Genomic DNA, 17,565 nt, shown 5'->3' on the forward strand with positions numbered 1-17,565 from the left:
TATGACACAACACCAAGAAGTTCCTTTCGATGTTTATTGTACAGACAACAGCATCCTTTGGGAAAAAACCTGAAAGACAAGAAATTTGAATATCAGAAAACACGATTCTTACTCACAGCTAACACATTTCCAATGTTTAGTTTGAGATCCATTGTCACCAATGTTAATGCTTTCCAGCACTGAGCAAACTTGAAATGAGCATCTAAAAAAAAAAATGTATTTATTTCAGTAACTGGATGGGAAAACATCCTCGAAGTGCCAGTAGTTTAATGTGGTTTCAGACAAATTGGCTTAATTTTTCAGACTGGTTTCACCAGAGTCGATAAGATGGGGAAAAAAGTTGAGCATCATTAACCACATTGTGTAAAAACAGAAACTGGACACGTCGGGACTTGAAAAAGATAAACAATATTCAGGTGGTTTTGTTCTCGATCACAACACCGGCATAAAGCCGATAAGGCAGCACAAGGCCCGATTCACCTAGCCAAGATCTGGGGCTGAAAAGTGAATAACTCCATCTAACCCATAGACTCCAATCCAATGCTTATATATTTGTGGAGAAAAAAAATTGATTGAATACCAGGTCATCATGTAGAAGTGACAACCGATCCTAGATCAGCACACCTACTCTGACACACACAACCCCAGAAGTCCCAAAATGGCACCCCAATTCCCTATATAGTGAACTATTTATGGGTTGAACTAGTATACTATAAGGAATAGGGTACGACTTGGGAAACCTGTAGGTTTGTATCCCATCTCACCTTAACTCCCCGCCGTTTCCCCCAAACTCAGTCCTTGGGACTCCCAACGCGTGAACATTTTGGTGTTAGCCCCGACAACACAAAGCTTGTTGATTATTTGAATCAGCTGTGTAGCGCTATGGGGCTGGGTTCCCCCCTAGGACCGAGTGTTGGAAACACTCGTCTTAAAAAAATAAAATAAAAATCACGAGTCACCTCTAGTTCATTCTCCTGACTAGTCTGTTGATCTGGTCCTCCCGGTTCCCAGCGTCGCCTCCCTCCACAAAGTGAGTCGTCTTCTTGTTCATGCCGCCGCGGGGTGTGGACAGTTTGAAGGGCCACAGGAAATTGTTGGCAGGCTTGAAGTTCTTTCCGACCGTGTAGATCTCGTGGATCAGGTCCTCCACACAGATGATGCTGTATTTACCTGAGGGACAAGGACAGAGTGAGGACTGAGTGAGGACTGAGTGAGGACTGAGTGAGGACTGAGTGAGGACTGAGTGAGGACTGAGTGAGGACGTGTGTTTAAAAGGACAATCTGTAATTCCAAGAGCTGAGGGATGACTACAAAAAAAAAAGCACACAAAAAAACTCAAATTGATAAAGACATATGGAAAGACCAACCTTTCCCTTTCGAGTGAGGAGATTATCCACTAAATCACATTTTTAAGTCACATTCAGGGCCCCCAGAAAGTATTTAAACCCCTCGACTTAGCCCACATTGTGTTACATTACAGCCTTATTCTAAAATGGATTAAAAACATTAAATCGTCAGCAATCTACATACAAACACAATGCTCCATAATGACAAAGCGAAAACAGGTTAAGCTAACTCGCAATTTTAATACAAATCGCTTATTTTCACAAGTATTCAGAACCTTTGCTATGAGCTCAAGTGCATCCTGTTTCCATTGATCGCCCTGAAGACATTTTCTCTAACTTCATCCCAGTCCACCGGTGGTAAAAGTTATTCATTGGACATGATTTGGAAAGGCCACACCCGTCTATAACAAGGTCCCACAGCCGACAGTGCATGTCAGACCATCTGTCTGTAGGTCTCCGAGAAGTAGTAGTTGTTGTTCATCACAACTCTTTCTAGAGTGTTGAATGTTTTAAAGAGTACAGGCATAACTGGGAAATGGGAGAAAAAAATAAAATACTATTGAACCAGACTAACGAGGGCTGGCCGTCCGACCAAACGGACCAATCGGGGGAGAATGGCCTTGGTCTAAGAGAAGAGCAAGAACCTGACATAGCTGCTCTGTAGGGATGGGAGAACCTTCCAGAAGGAAAACCACCTCACTCCAGGAATCAGGCCAGACGGAAGCCACTCCTCAGTCTACTTGCAGTTTCCCCAAAGTCACCTGAAGGACTCAGACCAGGAGAAACAAGACTCTGGTCTGATGAAACCAAGATTGAACTCGTCAGCCTGAATGCCAAGCATCATGTTTAGAGGTAACATGGCACCATCCCTGGTAAAAATCTACCGACATTAGTGGTGGTACAATTCTTATTATGGGATGTTTTTCAGCGGTGGGGACTGGGGAGACTAGTCAGGATGGAGAGAAAGATGAACGGAGCTAAGTAGAGAGATCCTTGATGAGCGCTCTGGACCTCAGACTGGGGCGAAGGTTCACCTTCCAACAGGACAACGACCCTAAGCACACAACCAAGACAACGCAGAAGTGGCTTTGGGACATGCCGTCAAATGTCTGAGAGCCCCAGCCAAAACCCAGATTTGAACAGGCTAACATCTATGGAGAGACCTGAAAATAGCTGTGCAGCAACACTCCCCATCCAACCTGACAGAGCCTGAGAGGATCTGCAGAGAAGAATGGGGAAAAACTCCCCAAACACAGGTGTGCCAAGCTAGTTGCGTCATACCCAAGGAGACTCAAGGCTGTAATCTAGGCCAAAGGTGCTTCAACAAAGTACTGAGTAAAGGGTCTGAATACTTATGTAAAATACAATTTCAATTATTATTATTTTTTTTACTTTGTCATTGTGGTGTAGTGTGTGTAGATTGCTGAAAAAAAAAAAGATTTAATCAATTTTAGAATAAGGCTGTAATGTAACAAAATAAGGAAATATCAAGGTCTAAATTCTTCCCAAACGCAGTGTATTTGGCAGATGTTATTGTCGAGAAAAGCTTCCGGCTAACGGTTTGTGTACGGTAATGGGAAATCCATGTCCCAAATCACTAAAATGCGGTCGCCCATTCTGCCATTTCAGATCGCAGTCGTTTTCTCAACGTGGTTTCAGACAAAATTGGCTTATTTTTTTCAGACTGGATTCACCAGAGTCGATAAGACGGGGAAAAAAGTTGAGCATCATTAACCACGTTGTGACGTTTGAACGACAGGACAATCATTACAGTGCAGATTTGTCCCATATAAAAAAGGGGATCGCCTTTAACTATCAGGGGGGGGGGGGGGGGGGTGCATGAGATCAGATAATAGCTGCTCATGCTTTTGCCAAAAAGCATGTTTAAAATCTGACATGTTGGCTGGATTAGTGTAGCTTTAATTGAGTATCCTGCACGTGTGATTTAATGAAAGTTTGAGTTTTATCGCGTATTATTTGAATTTGTCGCTATGCATTACCCCAGGCTATCGGCCACTCTCTAAGAGGTTTTAACTATCTAGTCTATGTTAAGAGCACATGTGGGAAAAGGCTGACTTCCAACATTATGGACGCGTGAAGCGATCCAGTCCCATATAGGTAAATGCATACCCAGGGCCTTCTCGACCAGGGCGTTGTCCGTGAGGGCGATGCGCTGTTTGGTCATCCTGCCATGGCCACGCTTGTAGATCAGCTCGCGAACAGACTTCAGGTTGGGGTACCTGGGAAACAAGAGCAGGAAAATACCATCTATGGAACAGCATTGCAGAAACAGTGAGAACTACTGCACTCAAACCAAAACAATGCATTTGGTTCATTTCATACTGGGCACGTCTTTAGTAATACCAATGTGGTTTCAGACAAATTGGCTTAATTTTTCAGACTGGTTTCACCAGAGTCGATAAGAGGGGGAAAAAAGTTGAGCATCATTAACCACATTGTGTAAAAATACCAGACAAGCACTGCAGCAGAATTCAGGTTGTACCGCTACCTTAAAACAATGCCAAGTAAAGTAACACAAAATCATAACTGTCAAATTCAACAGGGCTGTCCACATCAAAGCAGGGGTGCATTCATTAGTGCAAACCTGTTTGCAACATGAAAAGTTCTACTACGAAAACGAGCATTTCTTGTTGGCCAATTCAGGTTAGTCTCTTGCCTACATCGGATCGTTGGCTTCCTAGTGAAATCGCTACCACGGTGTTCTTACCCCCAAGCGATGTAGGGCTCAGCGATCCTCAGCATGTTGATGGAAGCCTTGTTCAGTTTGACGAAGACTCCGTTGAAGATCTGACGCAGACGCAGGAGCTGGAGGACCTTGCGCACCTTGGGGCTGACTCCGTTGATACTGGGAGGGGGGCAGAAAGAGTCGAGGGGTACGGTGTTAGTTATGTTCAGCACAACATCACTTGTCTTAATTTTCCAGTTGGCTTTTAGTTTACATTCTATGTGGTTTCAGACAAATTGGCTTAGTTTTTCAGACTGGTTTCACCAGAGTCGATAAGATGGGGAAAAAAGTTGAGCATCATTAACCACATTGTGTAAAAACAGAAACTGGACACTTAGGGACTTGAAAACACATTGTGTAGAAGTTTGAATGACAGGAAGAAGACATTGTCACCAGCTGTACCAAGTAACAAATAAAAATCAATGTCCAGGTAACGACTTAAATACATCCATGTTTTACCCAGCACCTGAGTAACGGTGTACGAGACAGACATGGAAATCGGACAATAAAAACAGGGATAAAATACCCATTTAGCAGCCTAATCCACGAAAACGTACCCCCTGATCCGGATGACGAAGGCCAACTTGGGCTCCGCTGGGACGTAGAAGTTCCCGACCTTGCGGGCCGTCCGCCCCATTCGGATCTCACGCCGATACATCTCCCTGTACTCCTTGTGGTACTTCTCAGCCCTCTTGTAGATCAGTTTCCTGGTCACCTTACGAGTCTAGGGATGTAAAGCATCAATTATGATTCAGAGCAGAACATCACAGCTCTAGTTAACTTCACAGTATTTTATTTATTTTTACCTTTATTTAACCAGGCAAGTCAGTTAAGAACAAATTCTTATTTTTAATGGCGGCCTGGGAACAGTGGGTTAACTGCCTGTTCAGGGGCAGAACGACAGATTTTGTACCTTGTCAGCTCGGGGGGGTTTGAACTCGCAACCTTCCGGTTACTAGTCCAACGCTCTAACCACTAGGCTACCCTGCCGCCCCAAGAACGAAAACATTTTATTTTTTGCGGGTTATATGGCATTCACCCACCACTGTACATAAGGATGCAATGTTTAAAACTGATCAAACACTTTTTTTTTGTCACATGCATCAAATACAACAGGAGGAGACCTTAGTGGCATTTTTATTTACAAGCTGTTAACCAACAATGCAGTTTCAATGTTATAGCCGGCAATGATTATTTAGGACATTTCTCAACGTGGTTTCAGACAAATTGGCTTATTTTTTCAGACTGGTTTCACCAGAGTCGATAAGATGGGGAAAAAAGTTGAGCATCATTAACCACGTTGTAGTTACACGGTTTGAATGACAATGGGTAGCAATTACACACAACCCCCCCAGACAGTTCTAAGCAGTACATCAACTGCATTTAAGGGGAGATTATATGCATTGTAAAATTAAATATGGAAGCCGGCTAGTTAGGTTAGTACTTTGGTTAGTTCAAACTTACTTTTTTTTCGGCAAGCATCTTCTTGATGCGCATGGTCTTCATGGTGGCGAAGGCCTTCCGCCTTTTCAAAAGGCTCTCAGGGACCGCCGGAACCTTCTTTCTGCAACAAGATGCGACACTTTGTTTAGAGTAAGGAGAAAATAGTTTAAGATGGATGGAAGTGACTGACCGAGGAATAGTAACTTAACGGACCAAACATTGTAGCGAAACTGGCCTGTTAGTTTCGCCCGGAGAAGACAGACGCAAAGTCTACTTTGTGATATTGTGGAGCTCAAACTGCGAAATACTCAGAAAATATACTATGTATCTCATTGGCAATATACAAGTAATAGTACGAGACACGCATCGCATAGAAGTAAAAACATGTGCAAATCGATTCGCAAGACGGGCATGTTTCTGACCGCATCCAGTCCCGAGTCAACAAAATCAACAAAAATATCGTAAAGTAAAAAACGCCACTCCACACTACCGACACGACAAATATGTTCTATAGTTAACGAAAACAAACGAAATGTCAAATAACGTTGGATATTTGTGAAATTAGTAGATGGACATAGATTCTTGCAGAGCAGAAATCACTTACTCTGCGTCCGCCATTGTGTCCACCGAGAAAGAGACTTTCTTTCATGCGCATGCGTGAGTTAAAAGCTTGTAGGACCCCAGTCGCTGTCTATTAAACTGCCTGAGAAGAATTTGCTTTTGCAGCCAGTCTCACAGTGTCTACCATAAAGTGGCGATTTTAGCACGTAAATCTTGGTGGGGCAAACTCAACATGAGAAACGGTGCACACGAACTGTTAGGGCCTTCATATTTTAATATATATTTTTTATTTAACCTTTATTTAACTTGACAAGTTAGTTAAGAACAAATTCTTATTTACAATGACGGTCTACCGAAATGCAAAAGGCCTCCTGTGGGGGCTAGGATTAAAAATACAAATCAATAAAATAAAAATATAGGATAAAACACACATCATGACAAGAGAGACAACACAACACTACATAAAGAGAGACCTAAAGAGACAACATAGCATGGCAGCAACACATGACAACACAGCATGGTAGCAACACAACATGACAACAACATGGTAGCAACACAACATGGTAGAAATCAGGGTATAAACATTAATGGGCACAGACAACAACACAAAGGTCAAGAAGGTGGAGACAACAATACATCACGCAAAGCAGACACAACTGTCAGTAAGAGTGATCGAGTCTTTGAATGAAGAGATTGAGATAAAAACTTTTCCGTTTGAGTGTTTGTTGCAGCTGGTTCCAGTCGCTAGCTGCAGCGAACTGAAAAGAGGAACGACCCAGGGATGTTTGTGCTTTGGGGACCTTTAACAGAATGTGACTGGCAGAAGGGGTGTTGTATGTGGAGGATGAGGGCTGCAGTAGGTATCTCAGATAGGGAGGAGTGAAGGGGTGTTGTATGTGGAGGATGAGGGCTGCAGTAGATATCTCAGATAGGGGGAGTGAACAGGTGTTGTATGTGGAGGATGAGGGCTGCAGTAGGTATCTCAGATAGGGGGGAGTGAACAGGTGTTGTATGTGGACAATGAGGGCTGCAGTAGGTATCTCAGATAGGGGGGAGTGAACAGGTGTTGTATGTGGAGGATGAGGGCTGCAGTAGGTATCTCAGATAGGGGGAGTGAACAGGTGTTGTATGTGGAGGATGAGGGCTGCAGTAGGTATCTCAGATAGGGAGGAGTGAACAGGTGTTGTATGTGGAGGATGAGGGCTGCAGTAGATATCTCAGATAGGGAGGAGTGAAGGGGTGTTGTATGTGGAGGATGAGGGCTGCAGTAGGTATCTCAGATAGGGGGGAGTGAAGGGGTGTTGTATGTGGAGGATGAGGGCTGCAGTAGGTATCTCAGATAGGGAGGAGTGAACAGGTGTTGTATGTGGAGGATGAGGGCTGCAGTAGGTACCTCAGATAGGGGGGAGTGAACAGGTGTTGTATGTGGAGGACGAGGGCTGCAGTAGGTATCTCAGATCGGGGGAGTGAACAGGTGTTGTATTTGGAGGATGAGGGCTGCAGTAGGTATCTCAGATAGGGAGGAGTGAAGGGGTGTTGTATGTGGAGGATGAGGGCTGCAGTAGGTATCTCAGATAGGGGGGAGTGAAGGGGTGTTGTATGTGGAGGATGAGGGCTGCAGTAGGTACCTCAGATAGGGGGGAGTGGACGGGTGTTGTATGTGGAGGATGAGGGCTGCAGTAGGTATCTCAGATAGGGGGGAGTGAAGGGTTGTTGTATGTGGACGATGAGGGCTGCAGTAGATATCTCAGATAGGGGGGAGTGAGGCCTAAGAGGGTTTCATAAATAAGCATCAACCAGGGGGTCTTGTGACGTGTATACAGAGATGACCAGTTTACAGAGGAGTATAGAGTGCAGTGATGTGTCCTATAAGGAGCATTGGTGGCAAATCTGATGACTGAATGGTAAAGAATATCTAGCTGCTCGAGAGAACCCTGAACTGCCGATCTATAAATTATGTCTCCATAATCTAGCATAGTAGGATGGTCATCTGAATCAGGGTTAGTTTGGCAGCTGAGGTGAAAGAGGAGCGATTACGATGGAGGAAACCAAGTCTAGATTTAACTTAGCCTGCAGCTTTGATATGTGCTGAGAGAAGGACAGTGTACCATCTAGCCATACTCCCAAGTACTTGTATGAGGTGACTACCTCAAGCTTTAAACCCTCAGAGGTAGTCATCACACCGGTGGGGAGAGGGGCATTCTTCTTACCAAACCACATGACCTTTGTTCTGGAGGTGTTCAGAACAAGGTTAAGGGCAGAGAAAGCTTTGATGTAGAGCTTTCAACATAAATCCGGGGACATAAAGCTGCCCCAAACATAACTGCTATTCATGTGTAATTACATGATTCTGACATTCAAAAACTTGGTATATTTGGAAAGAATTAATCTCTGAGATTATGAGGAAATTATCAGAAGATAGATAGGAGTTGCATAGATGCATACAACAAATCTTTCTTAGTCTCCAACAAGCTTTCTCTGCCCTTAACACCAACTCATTCAAGGGTTTTTCTTTATTTTTTACTATTTTCTACATTGTAGAATAATATTTAATTAAAACAGTAAAACTATGAAATAACACATATGGAATCCAGTCGTAAGCTTAAAAGTGTTAAACAAATCAAAAAATATTTTATATTTGAGATTCTTTGAAGTAGCCACCCTTTGTCTTGATGACATCTTTGCACACTCTTTGCATTCTCTCAACCAGCTTCATGAGGTAATCAACTGGAATGGTTTTCCAACAGTCTTGAAGGAGTTCCCACATACGCTGAGCACTTGTTGGCTGCTTTTCCTTCACTCTGCAGTCCAACTCATCCCAAACCATCTCAATTTGGTTGAGGTCGGATGATTGTGGAGGCCAGGTCATCTGATGCAGCACTCCATCACTCTCATTGGAAAAATAGCCCTTACACAGCCTGGAGGTGTATACTATATTTTTTATTTTTTTATTTTTTTTATTTCACCTTTATTTAACCAGGTGGGCAAGTTGAGAACAAGTTCTCATTTACAATTGCGACCTGGCCAAGATAAAGCAAAGCAGTTCGACACATACAACGACACAGAGCTACACATGGAGTAAAACAAACATACAGTCAATAATACAGTATCAACAAGTCTATATACGATGTGAGCAAATGAGGTGAGATAAGGGAGGTAAAGGCAAAAAAAAGGCCATGGTGGCAAAGTAAATACAATATAGCAAGTAAAACACTGGAATGGTAGATTTGCAGTGGAAGAATGTGCAAAGTAGAAATAAAAATAATGGGGTGCAAAGGAGCAAAATAAATAAAATAAATAAATACAGTAGGGAAAGAGGTAGTTGTTTGGGCTAAATTATAGATGGGCTATGTACAGGTGCAGTAATCTGTGAGCTGCTCTGACAGCTGGTGCTTAAAGCTAGTGAGGGAGATAAGTGTTTCCAGTTTCAGAGATTTTTGTAGTTCGTTCCAGTCATTGGCAGCAGAGAACTGGAAGGGGAGGCGGCCAAAGAAAGAATTGGTATTGGGGGTGACCAGAGAGATATACCTGCTGGAGCGCATGCTACAGGTGGGTGATGCTATGGTGACCAGCGAGCTGAGATAAGGGGGGACTTTACCTAGCAGGGTCTTGTAGATGACATGGAGCCAGTGGGTTTGGCGACGAGTATGAAGCGAGGGCCAGCCAACGAGAGCGTACAGGTCGCAATGGTGGGTAGTATATGGGGCTTTGGTGACAAAACGGGTGGCACTGTGACAGACTGCATCCAATTTGTTGAGCAGGGTATTGGAGGCTATTGTGTAAATGACATCGCCGAAGTCGAGGATTAGTAGGATGGTCCGTTTTACAAGGGTATGTTTGGCAGCATGAGTGAAGGATGCTTTGTTGCGAAAAAGGAAGCCAATTCTAGATTTAACTTTGGATTGGAGATGTTTGATATGGGTCTGGAAGGAGAGTTTACAGTCTAACCAGACACCTAAGTATTTGTAGTTGTCCAGGAATTCTAAGTCAGAGCCGTCCAGAGTAGTGATGCTAGTCGGGCGGGCAGGTGCAGGTAGCGATCGGTTGAAGAGCATGCATTCAGTTTTACTTGTATTTAAGAGCAGTTGGAGGCCACGGAAAGAGAGTTGTATGGCATTGAAGCTTGCCTGGAGGGTTGTTAACACAGTGTCCAAAGAAGGGCCAGAAGTATACAGAATGGTGTCGTCTGCGTAGTGGTGGATCAGAGACTCACCAGCAGCAAGAGCGACATCATTGATGTATACAGAGAAGAGAGTCGGTCCAAGAATTGAACCCTGTGGCACCCCCATAGAGACTGCCAGAGGTCCGGACAACAGGCCCTCTGATTTGATAGTCCCACTAAGCCCAAACCAGATGGGTTGGAGCATCACTGCACTATGCTGTGGTAGCCATGCTGGTTAAGTTTGCCTTGGATTCTAAATAAATCACAGACAGTGTCACTAGCAAAGCACCATTACACCTCCTCCTCCATGCTTCACGGTGGGACCCACACATGCAGAGATCATCTGTTCACCTACACCTGCATCTCACAAAGACACAGCGGTTGGAACCAAACATTTCAAATTTGGACTCATCAGACCAAAGGACAGATTTCCACCGGTCTAATGTCCATTGCTTGTGTTTCTTGGCCCTAACAAGTCTCTTCTTATTATATGTGTCCTTTAGTAGTATCTTCCTTGCAGTAATTTGACCATGAAGGTCTGATTCACACAGTCTCCTCTGAACAGTTGATGTTGAGATGTGTCTGTTACTTGAACTCTGTGAAGCATTTATTTGGGCTGCAATCTGATGTGCAGTTAACTCTGATGAACTCAGAGGTAACTCTGTCATTTCTCTTTCCTTGTTTGAGCTGTTCTTGCCATAATATGGCCATGGTCTTTTACCAAATAGGTCTCTCTTCTGTATACCACCCCTACGTTGTTGCAACACAACTGATTGGCTCAAATACAAAGAAATAAATTCCACAAATAAACTTAAAACAAAGGCACACCTGTTAATTGAAATGCATTCCAGGTGACTACCTCATGAAGCTGGTTGAGAGAAGCCTAGTGTGTGCAAAGCTGTCATCAAGCCAAAGGGTGGCTACTTGGAAGAATCTCAAATATAAAATATATTTTGATTCGTTTAACACTTTTTTAGTTCCATATGAGTTATTTCATAGTTTTGATGTCTTCACTACAATTTTACAAGGTAGAAATTTGTAAAAATTATAGAAAAATCCTTGAATGAGTCGGTGTCCAAACTATTGACTGGTACTGTATGTAAAAAAATAAAAAAATAAAAATGTCTGGTAAACTTTGTTTAAGATGTATGCAACTAGTACATCACTAATTGTGTGTCATTAACCTTGTAAAGCATAACATGCCCATATTATCCAAATATACAACCATGGGGAAAACAGTTTACTTTACTTTGATCCTTTATATAACGAGGCAAGTCGCTCTGGATAAGAGCGTCTGCTAAATGACTTAAATGTAAATGTAAATGTAAGACGGTGAAGAACAAATGCTTATTTACAATGACGGCCTAACCCGGCCAAACCGTGTACCGGACAACGCTGGGCCAATTGTGTGCTACCCTATGGGACTCCCAATCACGGCCGGATGTGATACAGCCTGGAATCAAACCATGGTCTGTAGTGATGCCTCTAGCACTGAGATGCAGTGCCCTTAGACCTCTGTGATACAGCCTGGAATCAAACCATGGTCTGTAGTGACGCCTCTAGCACTGAGATGCAGTGCCCTAGACCGCTGTGATACAGCCTGGAATCAAACCATGGTCTGTAGTGACGCCTCTAGCACTGAGATGCAGTGCCTTAGACCGCTGTGATACAGCCTGGAAACAAACCATGGTCTGTAGTGACCGCTCTAGCACTGAGATGCAGTGCCTTAGACCGCTGTGATACAGCCTGGAATCAAACCATGGTCTGTAGTGACGACTCTAGCACTGAGATGCAGTGCCTTAGACCGCTGTGATACAGCCTGGAATCAAACCATGGTCTGTAGTGACGCCTCTAGCACTGAGATGCAGTGCCTTAGACCGCTGTGATACAGCCTGGAACTGTCCCTGTATATAGCTACTGACCCTGTATATAACTACTGACCCTGTATATAACTACTGACCCTGTATATAGCTACTGACCCTGTATATAACTACTGACCCTGTATATAGCTACTGACCCTGTATATAGCTACTGACCCTGTATATAACTACTGACCCTGTATATAGCTACTGACCCTGTATATAACTACTGACCCTGTATATAGCTACTGACCCTGTATATAGCTACTGACCCTGTATATAGCTACTGACCCTGTATATAACTACTGACCCTGTATATAACTACTGACCCTGTATATAACTACTGACCCTGTATATAACTACTGTCCCTGTATATAACTACTGACCCTGTATATAACTACTGACCCTGTATATAACTACTGACCCTGTATATAACTACTGACCCTGTATATAGCTACTGACCCTGTATATAGCTACTGACCCTGTATATAACTACTGTCCCTGTATATAACTACTGACCCTGTATATAGCTACTGACCCTGTATATAGCTACTGACCCTGTATATAACTACTGACCCTGTATATAGCTACTGACCCTGTATATAGCTACTGACCCTGTATATAGCTACTGACCCTGTATATAACTACTGACCCTGTATATAACTACTGACCCTGGAACTGTCCCTGTATATAACTACTGACCCTGTATATAGCTACTGACCCTGTATATAGCTACTGACCCTGTATATAACTACTGACCCTGTATATAGCTACTGACCCTGGAACTGTCCCTGTATATAACTACTGACCCTGTATATAGCTACTGACCCTGTATATAGCTACTGACCCTGTATATAACTACTGACCCTGTATATAACTACTGACCCTGGAACTGACCCTGTATATAACTACTGACCCTGTATATAGCTACTGACCCTGTATATAACTACTGACCCTGGAACTGTCCCTGTATATAACTACTGACCCTGGAACTGTCCCTGTATATAACTACTGACCCTGTATATAGCTACTGACCCTGTATATAACTACTGACAATGTATATAGCTACTGACCCTGTATATAACTACTGACCCTGGAACTGACCCTGTATATAACTACTGACCTTGTATATAACTACTGACCCTGTATATAGCTACTGACATTGTATATAACTACTGACCCTGTATATAACTACTGACCCTGTATATAGCTACTGACCCTGTATATAACTACTGACCCTGTATATAACTACAGACCCTGTATATAGCTACTGACCCTGTATATAGCTACTGACCCTGTATATAACTACTGACCCTGGAACTGTCCCTGTATATAACTACTGACCCTGTATATAGCTACTGACCCTGTATATAACTACTGACCCTGTATATAGCTACTGAGCCTGGACCTGACCCTGTATATAACTATTGACCCTGTATATAATTACTGACCCTGTATATAACTACTGACCCTGTACATAACTACTGACCCTGTATATAACTACTGACCCTGGACCTGACCCTGTATATAACTACTGACCCTGGAACTGTCCCTGTATATAACTACTGACCCTGTATATAGCTACTGACCCTGTATATAACTACTGACCCTGTATATAACTACTGACCCTGGACCTGACCCTGTATATAACTACTGACCCTGGAACTGTCCCTGTATGTAGCTACTGATCCTGTATATTGTTACTGAACCTGTATATAACTACTGACCCTGGAACTGTCCCTGTATGTAGCTACTGATCCTGTATAAAACCACTGTCCCTGTATATAGCTACTGACCCTGGAACTGTCCCTGTATATAACTACTGACCCTGTATATAGCTACTGACCCTGTATATAACTACTGACCCTGTATATAACTACTGACCCTGGACCTGACCCTGTATATAACTACTGACCCTGGAACTGTCCCTGTATGTAGCTACTGATCCTGTATATTGTTACTGAACCTGTATATAACTACTGACCCTGGAACTGTCCCTGTATATAGCTACTGACCCTGTATATAACCACTGACCCTGTATATAGCTACTGACCCTGTATATAGCTACTGACCCTGTATATAACTATTGACCCTGTATATAACTACTGACCCTGGAACTGTCCCTGTATATAACTACTGACCCTGTATATAGCTACTGACACTGTATATAACTACTGACCCTGTATATAGCTACTGACCCTGTATATAACTTCTGACCCTGTATATAACTACTGACCCTGGAACTGTCCCTGTATATAGCTACTGACCCTGGAACTGACCCTGTATATAGCTACTGACCCTGGAACTGACCCTGTGTATAACTACTGACCCTGTATATAACTACTGACCCTGTATATAGCTACTGACCCTGTATATAACTACTGACCCTGTATATAGCTACTGACCATGTATATAGCTACTGACCCTGTATATAACTACTGACCCTGTATATAACTACTGGCACTGGAACTGACCCTGTATATAACTACTGACCCTGTATATAACTACTGACCCTGTATATAACTACTGACCCTGTATATAACTACTGACCTTGTATATAACTACTGACCCTGTATATAACTACTGACCCTGTATATAGCTACTGAGCCTGTATATAACTACTGACCCTGTATATAACTACTGACCCTGTATATAGCTACTGAGCCTGTATATAACTACTGACCCTGTATATAACTACTGACCCTGGAACTGTCCCTGTATGTAGCTACTGAGCCTGTATATAACTACTGACCCCGGAACTGTCCCTGTATATAACTACTGACCCTGTATATAGCTACTGACCCTGTATATAGCTACTGACCCTGTATATAACTACTGACCCTGTATATAACTACTGACCCTGGAACTGTCCCTGTATATAGCTACTGAGCCTGTATATAACTACTGACCCTGTATATAGCTACTGACCCTGGAACTGTCCCTGTATATAGCTACTGACCCTGTATATAACTACTGACCCTGTATATAACTACTGACCCTGGAACTGTCCCTGTATATAGCTACTGAGCCTGTATATAACTACTGACCATGTATATAGCTACTGACCCTGTATATAACTACTGACCCTGTATATAACTACTGGCACTGGAACTGACCCTGTATATAACTACTGACCCTGTATATAACTACTGACCCTGTATATAACTACTGACCCTGTATATAACTACTGACCTTGTATATAACTACTGACCCTGTATATAACTACTGACCCTGTATATAGCTACTGAGCCTGTATATAACTACTGACCCTGTATATAACTACTGACCCTGTATATAGCTACTGACCCTGTATATAACTACTGACCCCGGAACTGTCCCTGTATATAACTACTGACCCTGTATATAGCTACTGACCCTGTATATAGCTACTGACCCTGTATATAACTACTGACCCTGTATATAACTACTGACCCTGGAACTGTCCCTGTATATAGCTACTGAGCCTGTATATAACTACTGACCCTGTATATAGCTACTGACCCTGGAACTGTCCCTGTATATAGCTACTGACCCTGTATATAACTACTGACCCTGTATATAACTACTGACCCTGGAACTGTCCCTGTATATAGCTACTGACCCTGTATATAACTACTGACCCTGTATATAACTACTGACCCTGGAACTGTCCCTGTATATAACTACTGACCCTGTATATAACTACTGACCCTGGAACTGTCCCTGTATATAACTACTGACCCTGTATATAACTACTGACCCTGGAACTGTCCCTGTATATAGCTACTGACCCTGTATATAACTACTGACCCTGTATATAACTACTGACCCTGGAACTGTCCCTGTATATAACTACTGACCCTGTATATAACTACTGACCCTGTATATAACTACTGACCCTGGAACTGTCCCTGTATATAACTACTGACCTTATATATAACTACTGACCCTGTATATAACTACTGACCTTGTATATAGCTACTGACCCTGTATATAACTACTGACCCTGTATATAGCTACTGACCCTGTATATAACTACTGACCCTGGAACTGTCCCTGTATATAGCTACTGACCCTGTATATAACTACTGACCCTGGAACTGTCCCTGTATTTAACTACTGACCCTGTATATAACTACTGACCCTGTATATAGCTACTGAGCCTGTATATAACTACTGACCCTGTATATAACAACTGACCCTGTATATACCTACTGACCCTGTATATAACTACTGACCCTGGAACTGTCCCTGTATATAACTACTGACTCTGTATATAGCTACTGACCCTGTATATAGCTACTGAGCCTGTATATAGCTACTGACCCTGTATATAACTACTGACCCTGGAACTGTCCCTGTATATAACTACTGACCATGTATATAGCTACTGACCCTGTATATAGCTACTGACCCTGTATATAACTACTGACCCTGGAACTGTCCCTGTATTTAACTACTGACCCTGTATATAGCTACTGACCCTGTATATAACTACTGACCCTGGAACTGTCCCTGTATATAACTACTGACCCTGTATATAGCTACTGACCCTGTATATAGCTAATGACCCTGTATATAACTACTGACCCTGTATATAGCTACTGACCCTGTATATAACTACTGACCCTGTATATAACTACTGACCCTGTATATAACTACTGACCCTGTATATAGCTACTGACCCTGTATATAGCTACTGACCCTGTATATAACTACTGACCCTGGAACTGTCCCGGTATGTAGCTACTGAGCCTGTATATAACTACTGACCCTGGAACTGTCCCTGTATATAACTACTGACCCTGTATATAGCTACTGAGCCTGTATATAACTACAGCCCCTGTATATAGCTACTGACCCTGTATATAGCTACTGGCCCTGTATATAACTACTGACCCTGTATATAGCTACTGACCCTGGAACTGTCCCTGTATATAGCTACTGAGCCTGTATATAACTACTGACCCTGGAACTGTCCCTGTATATAACTACTGACCCTGTATATAGCTACTGACCCTGTATATAGCTACTGACCCTGTATATAACTACTGACCATGTATATAACTACTGACCCTGGAACTGTCCCTGTATTTAACTACTGACCCTGTATATAGCTACTGAGCCTGTATATAACTACTGACCCTGGAACTGTCCCTGTATATAATTACTGACCCTGTATATAGCTACTGACCCTGTATATAACTACTGACCCTGTATATAACTACTGACCCTGTATATAGCTACTGACCCTGTATATAACTACTCACCCTGTATATAACTACTGACTCTGGAACTGTCCCTGTATTTAACTACTGACCCTGTATATAACTACTTACTTTCTTTCTCATTATCAATAAAAACATTTTTTTTAAATATATAGGCTATGGTTATTGAATATAATTACAATTGATATGTACATGTTGACTGGATTTACAAGACATTGGATGACATTTTAATTTAATTTAT

At 42.6% G+C, this 17,565-nt stretch overlaps 1 protein-coding gene, 4 non-coding genes and 1 pseudogene across 5 annotated transcripts; all 6 read right to left on the minus strand.

The window, feature by feature from the left end:
* Window positions 1-17: 17 nt before the first annotated feature.
* On the minus strand, window positions 18-6,219 carry LOC135537789 (large ribosomal subunit protein uL30). Its single transcript, XM_064963805.1, has 7 exons — window positions 6,140-6,219; window positions 5,557-5,656; window positions 4,650-4,816; window positions 4,075-4,212; window positions 3,477-3,586; window positions 960-1,170; window positions 18-69 (listed from the first exon to the last, which is right to left on the minus strand). Exons 1-6 carry the CDS (start codon window positions 6,151-6,153, stop codon window positions 962-964), a joined length of 738 nt encoding a protein of 245 aa, XP_064819877.1. The 5' UTR covers window positions 6,154-6,219; the 3' UTR covers window positions 18-69; window positions 960-961.
* Window positions 269-361, minus strand: LOC135537797 (small nucleolar SNORD12/SNORD106). Its single transcript, XR_010455278.1, has one exon. It is a non-coding gene; the product is annotated as a small nucleolar SNORD12/SNORD106 (small nucleolar RNA).
* Window positions 2,993-3,087, minus strand: LOC135537790 (small nucleolar SNORD12/SNORD106; annotated as a pseudogene).
* Window positions 3,712-3,804, minus strand: LOC135537792 (small nucleolar SNORD12/SNORD106). Its single transcript, XR_010455274.1, has one exon. It is a non-coding gene; the product is annotated as a small nucleolar SNORD12/SNORD106 (small nucleolar RNA).
* Window positions 4,311-4,403, minus strand: LOC135537793 (small nucleolar SNORD12/SNORD106). The gene has a single exon (XR_010455275.1). It is a non-coding gene; the product is annotated as a small nucleolar SNORD12/SNORD106 (small nucleolar RNA).
* LOC135537799 (small nucleolar SNORD12/SNORD106) lies at window positions 5,302-5,394 on the minus strand. Its single transcript, XR_010455280.1, has one exon. It is a non-coding gene; the product is annotated as a small nucleolar SNORD12/SNORD106 (small nucleolar RNA).
* Window positions 6,220-17,565: the final 11,346 nt, after the last annotated feature.

This window comes from Oncorhynchus masou, unplaced genomic scaffold (assembly GCF_036934945.1).
Source record: "Oncorhynchus masou masou isolate Uvic2021 unplaced genomic scaffold, UVic_Omas_1.1 unplaced_scaffold_843, whole genome shotgun sequence".
Taxonomy (NCBI): domain Eukaryota; kingdom Metazoa; phylum Chordata; class Actinopteri; order Salmoniformes; family Salmonidae; genus Oncorhynchus; species Oncorhynchus masou.